The sequence below is a fragment of the Dysidea avara genome, chromosome 15 (assembly GCF_963678975.1).
Source record: "Dysidea avara chromosome 15, odDysAvar1.4, whole genome shotgun sequence".
Classification (NCBI taxonomy): Eukaryota; Metazoa; Porifera; class Demospongiae; order Dictyoceratida; family Dysideidae; genus Dysidea; species Dysidea avara.
Window position 1 is genome coordinate 7434836 of NC_089286.1, and position 13938 is coordinate 7448773.

A 13938-nucleotide genomic window follows, 5' to 3' on the forward strand; every position below is an offset into this window, starting at 1 on the left:
ATAGGGCGTCCCTATAGTATTACACATGGATTCCACCTAGCAAACGCTTACACACGTGATCTCCGTAGATTTCAAGAGCGATTTACGTGCCTGGACTAGTGGGGTTGAATGGGGCTGACCGGCTGAAAAGACTAAACTTGAAGTGCACTCTTGAATGGTATTTGTGAAAACTTTCGTGAACGCTTGGTTAAACTTTCAATACAAAATGTATGCACTCACGTGTGCGTGTCCAACCTCCTCTGCAAGGACGGTAACAAAGTGAAAAGACCATGTATGGTTAGTATACAAAATTAATAATAAAATACTCATTCTACTCTACTTAGAAAACCAGCCAAAAATTTTGTATCCAAATAAGCAAAACTACTTTTGTTCCCTTATATCCGTACCTGTCGCCTTTCGCTCGATATTGTATTACTAAGTTCACAAACAATTGATCTTCATTTATTGCCCATAGGACCCAAGTGCTTTAATGTTAGAGTCCCCCCAAACAGAGGCAGGAGTGATGTCATTTTGGAATTGGTCCATTACTATACACATACCATCCTCCTCATTTCCAGGCTCAGCATGCTGTATTCTCTGCACCAACGTCATCTGCATCAATTCCACCTGTGTTTCCTCGTGTTCCTTCTTCAGGTTAGTATACATCCCCTACAACAACAACAACCAGTGAATAACAACACTAACTACACATTGTCAAGTTTAAAATATCACCACAAGTAAATTAGCAATGTACTGCAACAAGCAATTGTGAGATTTAATCAAGACTGTTAAAGGATAAGAAATGGAACAAAATCAGTACCAACTGTAATAACACTTTGAATATGCCTTGTGTGTCACTGTAAAGGACTTCTGACACACAGAGCTGTCCTATCTTACAAACACTTACTTGTAGTTCATTGAGGTCTTCCTGTAGTTGTCTCTTGTCACATAGCTCTTGTTCTAATTGTTCAATAGCATTATGGGATGTCAATCTCTCCACCTCTAACTGTGACGTCAACTGACGGACCTTCTCTTCTAGTTTGGCCTCGTTGTCAGCTAATACATTTCTCTCTCCTTCAACTAGCTCATACTTTGTCTTAATCTTCTCATACTGAGCCTGTAGAGATGATAAAATACTGTGTTAATGCTACACTAGAGACATCAGAGATGGTCTGATGTTTGTTAGAAAATAAACTTACTACAGAAAGAACAAGATACTTTAATAGAGCAGAACAACACAACAAGTACGTATCACATATAAAGGCCAACAAAATGGTATCTCACAACCGTAAGATTGGCTTGTGCACAACACACTACACAAGCATGAACTGGTTCACTTACAGAAATTTCCTTCTTCTCCTCTTCAGTCTTCCTCACCACCATGAGGGGTTTAATCTTGTTCAACAACTTCCACCATGACCACTGGTTGATGATGTTAGCCTTGCGAATGTTGGACTGTATTATGCTAACAGCTGCATCATCAATCTGTACACATGACACTGTCTTACTTGTGACACAATAGGGACTAATCTGTAGATGGGAATGTGTTATGAGAAAGATTTGGTGAGAAAAGAATTTGATAAAATTTTTAACTAGATTTATTGGGTTGGCCGACTTCATTTTATTTACAAATTACTATCTAACTTTCTCGATATACAATTATCTACGAGGCAACCTTTCTTAACCTCAATAAGGCTTCATTGTGCAGATTGTTAGTTTACTGGAGAGGTGATATCATTACACAGTGATACAATTACACTATACTTTATACAGGACAAAAACCTTATTTTATGGTCCAACATAAGCTGCACAATTTTTTTGCTCAGTGTGCTACTAATAAGAAGAGATCAGGACATTAAAAACCCATTGATTCTGGTGAACTACTAACCTCTAGCTCTTTCAACTTGTTTCTCCACAAGTAACGTCGACAATGTGCCTGGAATAGAGTAAAGATGTGAGCTGCTTTCTCTTCCACTCTCTCCTCCAACTCTACAAGAGTGTCTGTCCTGAAGAAGATCTGACTCAACCCAATCCTCAACGAGGTTTGGTCCAGTTCAAGATATTCTACTAGGTGTTCTACTGCCTGAAATAATAACAGCCAATTTAAAGGTACAGCTATGTATATCCAGTGTGGTGTATGTATCTAGTTATAATGACATTAAGCCTGTATGTATGTATGTATGTATGTATGTATGTACGTACGTACGTATGTATGTATGGTGGGGTATGAGGTTTTATTACCTTCCATCATTACATATCTAAAGAGCTGACTTATCACACTACAACTTTCCTTTGTAGCATAACTCAATTATTACCAACACTTATTACGTTGAATTCATTGCCTTTGCATTTGATTTCATCGCTTGTGTATTTGTTGCTTTTGCAATTAGGTTTTGTCACCTTGGCTATTGTGTATTTGTCACCTTGTAATTCAGTGTTTCACCTGGTTTAGTTGCTTCACGTAATGTCCTTATTCAGCCAGGTTCTCACTGATTCTACCTTAAGCTGAGCCCTCAATAACCTTGAATGAAATTACACAAGTTCTTGAAATTTGGTTTATTTGTAGTACTGCTTGACCCACTAAAAGGTATTTCAATATCTTTTCATTCAAATGTCTGACAATATTTATGACCAATCAAAAATTTCACAATACTTTTTCTATGGGGGCACCATAAAAGTGCACCATTTGTTACGTCCCTTTTCCAAACTTGTAATAGATCCAAACCACCACACGTGTCTGCCCTTGACACCTTTACTGTCACCACTAATCATATGGTCGGTGAAATTTTTTTTGAGAAGTTGTAATAGGGAGTGAACATCAAGCTTTTAACCCTTACACCTGCATAGTCCAGAAAACTGGATCAAAATTTGATAAATATCTACTTGTGACACAACAAAGATTAAAATGATACTACCCTAACATTAAAAAACTATGCAAACCCTTTACACTATTTATAAAACGATCCATAACTCGATAGTGGTTGCTTCTATCAACTTGCAACAATTTCCATTCGCTTAGTAAACCCACAATCTGTAGGTTTCGCTGATATTGTGCAAACATGCATTCTCCAAAAGTTCTGTGCAGGTTTAAGGGTTAAGTGGGTAATAATGTTTTATATAAACTTCTTTCATTTTCTCACACATCTAATGAGCTTACTTTCTTTTCATCAATTACTCCAACTGGTCTGTCGTCAACTGGTACCAGGCACTCGTAGCGACGACGAAATCGTGGGAATGACATGAACTCAGGAAATCCTGCACCAAAATACGATTCACACAGTACAAACTACACAAAAACATACACACCTTGTTTAAATATCCTGGCAGCCTTCACAATGTTTCCCCTACGAATCTGGTCCCTTACCAGAGGGATATCAATGTGTCCCAGAGCGGGAGGCTCAAGGCTGTCCTCCAGGTCAGCAAGGTGATGCATGAGGGCATCAGGTAACTTGTATGGTTGTTGAGGAAGAATACAGCGGATGTACCACTGACGTGACTTGCGTAGTACATCAACAAGGAAGTCCTGAACAAGTGACAAGAATGTTACACACTAAAACTACACGTGTATCCACATTGGATTGTACAGCTAATACAATGAGGCTACTAGTGTACTAAGCTTAGGGTCTTACGTACATCTTACATATCAAACTATATATACCAAGCTAATATAAAGAGATTTTAACCAATGATTTATATGAGGAGACTATATAGAATGATGTACACAAAGAACAGAACATTACACATTCATTTCTCTATAACACATATCATGCTGTAATGAACTTTACCAGTTGAAATTTAGTTTGAAGACAGACTGATGATCGTTTAGTTCCACTGGCAACAGGGCTGACTGCAGATCCCTTAATGCTGCGAGATGTGTCAATGAGTAATGATGATGCACTAAGTGTTGTGGAAGAACCAGCCACGCCCCTCCCCTGGAAGATGCTGGCCACACTGGAACTACAAATAACACACAATATGTAGATAGTGTCACTAAATAATTGATGTATGCATTACACAAGCTGAAGCAGCACAATAATACAAACTAGTGTGTAATCAATACCTTTTTGATTCAGACAACACTTGAGCTACTACACGATATGACGGGTGCTCCCTAGCTCGACGTAGCCATCCGGACACGTTATACAACACTCTCATACTCCTCTGACAGTGAGCTACCACAAATTGGTTGGTCTCTTTCTTCACTATAACCAGTGGCTCCTCTGTAACAGGCAAATAGCGTGTCAGTAAGTGAGAGAGACCCAATACAGTAACATTCAGCTTTATACTTTCAAAGTTCATTAAATGATAGCTAGATTATGTCACAACACCAGAGTTACATATGGTGACGTAATATTAGTTATACATTGGCAATATTAAGGTGTTACAAAAATCTGGACCTCTTTCAGAGCTGTTGTCATGGTGATAGGTTTGTACACGTTCCAGGAAGCTACTGTCACTGGCCCCAGGGAAAATGGACTCCTCATCAAGTATCCATAGCAACCCCTTCTTGTCAATATTGATGTCTAGTCCACGACGCTATACAAATAGGAAGAGAAACCTATTATAATCAGTGTGATCTCAGTTAACCAAATTAGTATTTGGAGAACAATGTGTGTATATGGTGTGTGTCCATGTGTGCATCAGTATAATATGCGTCATATAAGCTAATGGTTAAGGTATTCTAATAGAATATTTGATTTGGTGGGTAGGTACAGCTGTATCTCCTATTGAAATCTATTAATTTTCCACTTACAGATGAGACATTCTTATCAATCACATCAATGACTGGTAATGGACTGATAGCAACTTCAGTGAAGGACCAGTTAATACTCTCCTGAGGGTAGAGAAACATGTGTATAGTGACTACATGTAATACTATACTACACTACACCACACACACACCACACACATACAAACACACACACACATACAAACACACACACAAATACACTACACTACACTAGTACATACTTGTATGTATCGATCTTGTTCTGCAGTGAATGTAGAGTCATGGAACAACATTTGCAGTCTCTCTTGAGCATAGTTATGACACAGGTTATCAAATGTGGTACCAGAAGTGACATTGACACTCTCAGGATCCTGGAAACCTGGTGTGTCCAGAATGTGAATAGAGTACTTTGCATTGCTACCATTTGGAGTCTGGATGGACCTGGGAATGAAGAATGGAATAGTATAACAATGAGATCCCTTCCTAATGCAGTAGAGTGCACAGTGGGAATCTACTCTTAGCAGTGATCCGTACTTATTACAGTGGAATTTGGCCATCCAGGGGTGGACCTAGGGGGTTTCTGAGGTTTCCAGAAACTAGTCAAGTATTAATTTTGCATTGTTTGCATAATAGAGCAGGCAATTACCCTAATAGAGCAGTTACTTCTGCTATTTTTAATTAACCCATTAACGGTGGTAGCCGCCATATGGCGGCATGGCATTATAAATCACGAAGGATAGCTTTGCTATAAACTGTTTAGTGCATGTAATAGTGACATGCTCTAGTACTAAAGTGGACACGCCCATAGGGGTCCCGTTTCTGGGATAACCGGATCCTTCCCAGACTAGTGCACGTTTGTTATGTAATAGCGTAAAGTGTAACCTTTCATAATAGGCGAATTAAATCGCTCTTTGAGTTGAAAACAAGTTGTTAATAACAAAGAAAGTGTTATACATTGATGGAGACGGGTAAAGTCAACAGCCGGCTGCTTTATCCCAGACATGGCATGGTGGTCCAGCTGTGGAATGGATCACACTGTTAGTAAACTGTATAGAATAGTTCTTTGGAGTGCAAGGCACCTTTGTTTTCTGTTGTTTGTTTGGGCTGGTTTTTACCAAATTTAGACTTTGCCAAGTAATAACTTTATTGCGGTTAGTATTATGTAAACAAAAACAACACAATTGAGTTCCTTATTTCATAGCGAGGATTTAGATGCATGGTTACTAAGTAGTTATGTGTATGGTAAGGATGATATGAAGCAATTCGACGATTCAGCTAGTAGTCGCCAGGAATTCAGCTGGTAATGGGTACCAACACAGTAAAAATAGTCTAAAATAGCGTATAAGACCTGAAACTTTTCCTAGGAGCATGCCCCCAGACCCCACAGAATGGCATTCGTGTCTGTTGTGCGCTTCAAACTCCACTTAGCTCCACCTCTTAATTCTTTAGCCTGCTCCTGATACCATGCCAGCAAAAGCAAATACAAGCAGCCTATATATATATATACAATCAATTCGTAACATACATTTAAAATGTCAGCTTTTAGTGAAACCAGATTCAATCTCACAGTACGTATTTCTCAAAAATTTCCTGGGGTGTATGCCCCAAACCCCCTAGATTTAAGTGTGCATACAACAGAAAATTCGGAAACCTGTCACCAAAATTCTTTAAAGCCGCCCTTGCCATCTGTATAGAAAAGGCCATCTGTCTCTAAAAAGGCCAACTTTAAACTTCTAGTGAGGCACATATACACTATCCCAACTGTGTAAAACAGCTATTACAGCCAAAAAATTGATCTGAAGGTGACCACCGGCTTAGACATGCTCCACTGTGTTACATAACAACTACTACACTAAGACTTAAAACAGTGTATGTAAGTGACTGTATACAAAGATGACACAAGTACTGACAGACAGACAAGCAAACCTATTAATCAGCTGCACTAAAGCATTAAAAGCATGTTCATATAATCCACTAACAAAAGCTACAAGAGCCTCTACACCCTGATTGGCTCGAGGTTGTGATGGTGATGAAATAGATCCAGATTCTGGGATGGCCCCAGGGATTGGTGAACTGGCAAATAGAGATGACAATCGTGACCCAGTACCATGGGGTGGGGAGAAAATGTCTTTGCCAAGGTCTTCATGGTTGATACCAAGTAGCTGAGCTGCTCTTTGTGCTGCAGCTGGGTTGAGGAACTTCTCCCCTCCTCGTTGTGCTCCTACAATTGCACAATATATTTTACAGTGTATATTGTGTTAAACAACACACACTACACTACATACACAAACTACACTACATACACAAACTACACTCATGCACATGCTACACATACACTACAATACACACCCAGAGATGTAGCAATGAAAAAATCAAGCTCATAGCCTTAGCCGTTATCGGGTTACGCTTCAGTAGAAAATTCCATTGAATAAAAAAATTAAAATTTCGTAACAGATTATTGGAGGCATTTAGGGTCGTACTGAATGGACTTTTGAGCTTGGTTATACCTAACCAATACTGCCAAGGTGCCAGGATGGTATTGTGAAGCTGGTTTGTGGGTGATTTTTGGCCAGAAAAACCCAAACCTCCATGACCCCTAATACACAGTAACGTACTATATGATATACTATCTCATACACATTTTGATTGTGGTTCTTAGTTATCATAAGCAAACAAACTGTGTGTAATGGTCTGTTAGCCTTCACCTACTTCTGCTTTTACTAATGTAGGGACAAATAATTTCAACAACTTTGTTGTGGAATAGTACAATTATATGTACTTGTTTGTTTTTACTGCAGAATAACTGTTCTTGGGGTGTGTGGTCACTTACAAATGATTGTGGTTATTAATTTTAGATACGGCTCTATGGTATTTCCAAAAACCTTCCTTTGGTATATTTAAAAAATAATACCTCAGTATTACTAAATATAGGTATTGCCCTTGAATGGATACTGTACAATACATTAATGTTGAATAGGAATGATATTTATTAAGTGGAAAGGCAAAAAAACATTTGCACTCAGCTACCCATACTGGTTTATTTTGATGCCACAACATCTAATTCATTGTATTTACTATAGTAATACGTTCGGGATTTTCAATATTTTGGTATTATGGTTCAGTGTTGGGCCTCAGTGGGCATGCATAAATATCGGCATGCCATCAACAACTGTAATGGTTACAGATATTGCTAAAAATGCCATACCAGTAGCCAATACTTTGGCTGAGCTGATAATCAGCATACCCTACTATTTGATATGACTATGTAGTTCTGTTAACTGTCTTGAGACATTTAATAGTTATACCACGGCTGCGAGGGATTTGCTGATATATTCACCCAAAGCCTGAGGGCTGTGGGTGTATAATATCAGCAAATCCCAAGCAGTCGTGGTATAAGTGATATATATCACTTGGGGCGCACTCACCTAATAGGTGAAAGAACTACTGAGAACTCATCCCATTTGTTTTATACAGTAGCATCTGAAGATCGATCGTGGTCTTAATAATGTGGGCTAATAGCCGTTATCCATACGTTTAAACATCACTAATATGTTACTATGCTTCAACACGCTATGTTAGAAAACTTGCGATTGTGGAATGGAGTTTATATTGTTATCATTTTTGTACTAAGTTAAGCCAACTAACTTCGCTATTGGGACAGTAAGTAAGTTATTATATTAAGTTATAAGTACTTAGGACTGTAAGTTACTAACCTATTTCAACATAGCAGTAGTAGCTTTGCTGTTCTGTGGTCTGTTCAAAGGCTGATACGCGGTGGGTAAAAATACGCATCCACGATCGCCCAAACAATTATTTTGTGCCTTCATTATCCTTTAGTAAAAATCAATCTATCTTAGCAAATATACTCAGCTTAGCAACCACTACAAAAATGAGTCCCACAATACAAAGCTCTATGTCGCTCAATATAACGAGTCAAAGCGCATCAATTCTTTGAACTGGCTGGGTATCAAAGTCATTGGCAAAACGCTTTGTCAGCAATATGTGAGTTAAACACTGAGCAGCGCCTTTGAACACCCACGCTAAAGTGGTATAAGCCATACTACACTATACTCCTACTGAGGATAAAAAATACCTCAAAGAGTACTATTACGTATACCAGAATTCTTGCCAAAAATTATATATCCAATCCAGAACTAGTAACAAACTCTCCATGCTCTAATAATAAGGATCATTTTAAAGTGCCACTTGTTATATTTAATTGTGGGTTTCAGTTTTGTGCCTTGACACTGTTTTGAGATACACATCAACAATCCCATAAAATGTACTTGTCAATCAGTTTTGCAGCCTCCTTGTACTAGTCAATAAGCCAATCTTAGACTATAGTACAGCTCATTTAGAGGGTTACTAAATCACTTAGTCACCTGACGTCACCTACACATGTTCATTTAGTAACCTGCCCTCAGGAAATTCCGTATGTGAAAAATAATTATAACACAAAAGGTACACTGGAATACTTGATAATACTGTGATACAATTCTTCCCCGTGTTCTGTGAATAATTCTGGACAAATAGTAGACTAAGCGGCGTATCTACTGTAGCTCTAGCAGTCACTCTGGTTACCGGTCCAATAATTATTTTTGTGGGCACTGTAAGGACTTCAGGAAGAAACTGTTCTGTTGTTCTGCATTGCTCTTTCATCCCACCCTAATGCTCTGGCTATAAAGGTATGTACTTTAAACCATAGTCTAAATAAGTTAGACACCACGACCAACAGGAACTAAGCGATTTAGTAACCCCTCTAGCCCTTAGTAGCACCCTCGCTGCACTCGGGATGCTACAGCCTCAGGCCATCAGGGTTACTAAATCATTTAGTTCCCTTGGTCTTGGTGTCTAACTATTATTTATGATGCAACGATGCACTAATTATTCAAAATACACATTACGTGTCAGCGACTACTGTGGCTAAAGCAGTTTGGCCCCACATGGGTTAGCCTTTCATGATTCGCTTCCCTTTATTTTAGATATATAATTAAGTAATGTGCATTCCTTTGTATCAAGAGCTAGCTAATATTGTGGTTAATATCTTTGGCAGCCTAGAAACGAACTCCATCCACACAGATATGTGTACATTGTAAAGCATATTTTTAGTGCACTATAGAGCTGTGAAATTGGACAAAATATCAAAACCGGTTACTGGGAAAATCATAGTATCCGTTTAACTGAACTGAGTAAAATTTTCTCTAATTTTATGCTGGACGTAGTTTTAAGACTACATGCACCTTAAAGTTATAGTATATTATACTAGTAGTATATCATACTAGTGGTATATTATACTAGTAGTGGCCAAAGTAATAGGCAACAAGTCATTATATGTAAAGCTGGATCCTACAACAAGTGTGATATCAATGTTGAAGAATGAAAAGAGTACCAAAACCATACATTTACATTAGAGATCGGTTATCCAGTTATGCAAAAAATAACTGATAACTGAATTTATAAAAATAACTGGTCGATTAATTGGTTAAGTTTCACAGCTCTAGTGTACTTACAACAATACTGTAATAATTAAGTTCCAGAACAACTGTAGAAGCAAAGCTTCAACATTGCCCAAACCTAATGTCCACATGCGTGCATCCACAGTCCACACACACACACATACACACACACACACACACACACACACACACACACACACACAAATACACTACATACAAAAAACACACACCACACTACATACAAAACACACACACACACACACACACACACACACACACACACACACACACACACACACACACACACACACACACACACACACACACACACACACACACAATACACTACATACAAAAAACACACACCACACACACACACACACACACACACACACACACACACACACACACACACACACACACACACACACACACACACACCACACACCTTTTCTAACTCCAGCAAACCCAAGGTGGTAGATTGCTGCAACAAGTGACCATATTCCTTTAGCCTCTTCCTCAGACACTCCAAGTGTTGTCATTGCGTTCTGAACCATCTCCCATACAAATGCAGCTGTTTCTTGTTGCTTTGGCTAACAATAAAAAAAAAAAACTTTAACAGTTACCAGCATGAATACATTAATGAATTAATCTTTATTTTAAAATAGACCCTTAAGCATACAATATTAGCTACCCTGATGGAAGATCATATGTGCAATAAACAATTGGGGAGTAAACTGGTATTTTTGAGCACAGAGGATACTTCAACCACAAAGAGTGTCCTCTGTATAAGAAGACTACATGGTAGACATTTTGGTCTTAATAGAAAGTGACATACATATATGGATATATTTACTACACATGCAGACACACAATCACACATACCCCCATTGGTTCTTTCTCAACATAGGTGTTCATTTCATCCGGGCTAACTTGAGCATTTAACAACAAATCTGATCTGAAGTGATAAACGAAACCCACCATCAAATGTACCCAACACATTTTACACATCATGTTGCTATGGTAACTAGTAAACCAAACAACACTTACTGTGTTTGTTGGTTGGCTCCAGCTAGCAACTTGTGAAATATCTCAAAAGTCTTCTCTCCTTTAGGCCTCTCAGCAACACGATTTCTCTCCAGTAAAAATGTCTGCAACAAAAATAACTTTTAAACAACAGACAATGCATGGTATATGAGAAAACACACACACATAGCTAGGTACGGAGCGAAGTACAGTAACACTCAGTTATCCAACACTCATTTTTCCGTGCCCTTGTTTATCTGAAATTGAAAACGACTGTTCTATTGAGTATATTGTTTTAGAGCATTTCAACAGAGCTCTGTATATAACATCATTAATTTTATCCAAGCATTTCACTTATAGTGGCCTTTCAAAAAATCTGAGAACGAGTATATTTATGAATTAGCATTATGTCATGTGAATAGCCACGATGATTTACAGATTACTGGGCGTGAAACCATTGGGTGTTTTATTAGCATCTACCAGCACAAATTGACTAAATAACAGATATAGTGCTTAACAGTTTATATCAGTGTTGTGTAGCAAGTTTAATTTGGTGGTTGCAGTTTTCAAATTGTGAGTTATAGAATGAATCACGCATTTGGCCTAAAACTTCTTATCAAAAATACACTCACACATTGAGTTTTCTTCAACCTATACCACAAGATGATCTTCGTTTACAATACTAAACAACTTCCAAACTTCATTTTGTCTTTAAAACAGCCTCTAACAAACATTACTAAAGTTGTACCAATTTCTTCTATCCGCCCAAAGACCTAAAGTGTAACTAATATTTTCATACAATTTCTGATAAATCTTGTAAATTCTTGTGGCAATTCACATGATCTGTAAATATACGCATGTCTTAGATTCCATATGACAAACTGTTTGGATTAACAACCAGATACACTCACACACACACACACACACACACACACACACACACACACACACACACACACACTCACTCTTATGGTCATTCCCAACAATACTCCAGCAGGGTCAAACTCTAGGGAGTACAACAAGGTCACTCTGGTGGCATGAGGGTTGAGTAGTGTGGCAGCATTAGCAAATGACAGCAACAACACATCAATAGCAGTCAACTTCTCATCTAAGAGGAATAAATACATAGCACACAGAGATAATATACACTGGAAAATAGACCTCATTCACTGAATTAATTTCATAACGCTTATAACCGGTTGCAAAGGAGTTGTACATAAACATTCGCCATTTGTAGTAGTTCAACCATGGTAACATGATAGCAACATCATGTTTGCTCAAATTCAGTAATCAAAATGGTACCCCAAAAACCATTGCCATGGTGAATAGAGATCATTGTACACCTTAGTATGACATCAGAGGGTGCTTACTGTTAAAGATAAATATTGGTCTTAAGGTTACAGTATATTTTTTAATGCGTGGGCGGAACAAATTACAGAACCTGCTCCAAACCAAACAAGGGATAAATAATTTTACCAACTGTGTTGTGGAAGTAATACTATTTGTACTTGTTTGTGTTTATACTGCAGAACAACAACTGTTCTTGGGTGGATAGAGCAATGTTTTGATACCAAAAACCAGACAAACAGATTACTGAATCCCTATAATTTTGATACCAGTAACTAAGCAACTAAAATATCTTGGTCCTGTGGAAGCGATATTTTAAGTTACTGTTTGTGAAGACGTTTTATTAAACTTTTAGTAGTTTCTTCGAGTTAAACAAGCTCTTTGAAGGCTTGTATCTCTGTCACTGGGAAGAAATATGCCAAAAACGCTTCCACAGGACCTAATAAATTTAATGTACAGCATCGCCCCAGAACTGCCCATAGAGCCTACAGCTTTTGCTGCATTTGGCAGCAGAAAAAACATAGTAGTGACAGCTGGAGCTGAGCAATATAACAGGCTGGCTTACCTGTCTTGCTACAACTTGTAGTGTTCCACCTACCTCAAACTACACTGTAGCAACATAAAAACATTAAATATGAAGAGCTTTGTGTTCACTTTAAACCTTTCACGCTGCTAGACTCAGTATACTGGTTTTATGGCCTTCTCAAAAAGTATCGATAGGTATTGAATGATTGCCTGTGACTATACCGTAACCTTAAACAAAGATCTGATAACTGAATATATTAAAAACTAGTAATTTAAAAATGAAGTAGAAATTCAAGCGATAAAAAGTAGTGAAACAAGTGATGAATGATACAGCATAGATCGGTGGGAGAATCCCTACATTGGTATGTTATAACAAAATACAATCATTTTGTTCAATGTCAAAGTAGGGATTTTCCCACCGAGCTATGCTGTAATACCATCATCACATCTTGTTTCACTACTTTTTATCACTTGGATCCCTACTTCATTTTTAAATTAATAATTTTTAATATACTAGTTTGTTTGGTTTTTGTTATAGCATGCAGCTTTACATGTGTGACTGCTCTATTAGGGTGACTGCTGCATTAGAAGATCTCAAGCCTTTCCAGCGATTTCATATTTCTGTTGTGCTAGCATTATGAATACAGCTAGGCCAATAATAACGGGGTGTGTCATTGTGATAGATTGCTAAGAGATGTGGTCTCGGTGCTCGATCGTTATTACCGTATAGCCTAAATATTTCAAGGGGCAAATTTTTTGAGGTTGAGCAACGTTGTGAAAAATAAAGTTTTCGTGGATTTGCAAATGCTCCCAAAATGTATTAGACTAATGGAAGTTCAAATGATTCAAGGATAAAATTTTCACTGATAACCCCCA

General features: G+C 38.0%; 1 protein-coding gene across 1 annotated transcript in view; it reads right to left on the reverse strand.

Annotated features, from left to right (window-relative positions):
* Window positions 1-13938, reverse strand: part of LOC136245086 (unconventional myosin-XVIIIa-like) — a 29236-nt gene that overhangs the window by 4793 nt on the left and 10505 nt on the right. Inside the window, exons 5-20 of the mRNA XM_066036592.1 lie at window positions 12156-12298; window positions 11215-11315; window positions 11050-11122; window positions 10613-10757; window positions 6635-6929; window positions 4951-5149; window positions 4733-4813; window positions 4377-4515; window positions 4040-4199; window positions 3765-3936; window positions 3286-3502; window positions 3137-3234; window positions 1868-2062; window positions 1321-1464; window positions 887-1096; window positions 540-648 (exon numbers count right to left, since the gene is read on the reverse strand). Of these exons, the coding sequence (XP_065892664.1) occupies window positions 540-648; window positions 887-1096; window positions 1321-1464; window positions 1868-2062; window positions 3137-3234; window positions 3286-3502; window positions 3765-3936; window positions 4040-4199; window positions 4377-4515; window positions 4733-4813; window positions 4951-5149; window positions 6635-6929; window positions 10613-10757; window positions 11050-11122; window positions 11215-11315; window positions 12156-12298 (2481 nt within the window). The remainder of the gene's footprint in view (window positions 1-539; window positions 649-886; window positions 1097-1320; window positions 1465-1867; window positions 2063-3136; window positions 3235-3285; window positions 3503-3764; window positions 3937-4039; window positions 4200-4376; window positions 4516-4732; window positions 4814-4950; window positions 5150-6634; window positions 6930-10612; window positions 10758-11049; window positions 11123-11214; window positions 11316-12155; window positions 12299-13938) is intronic.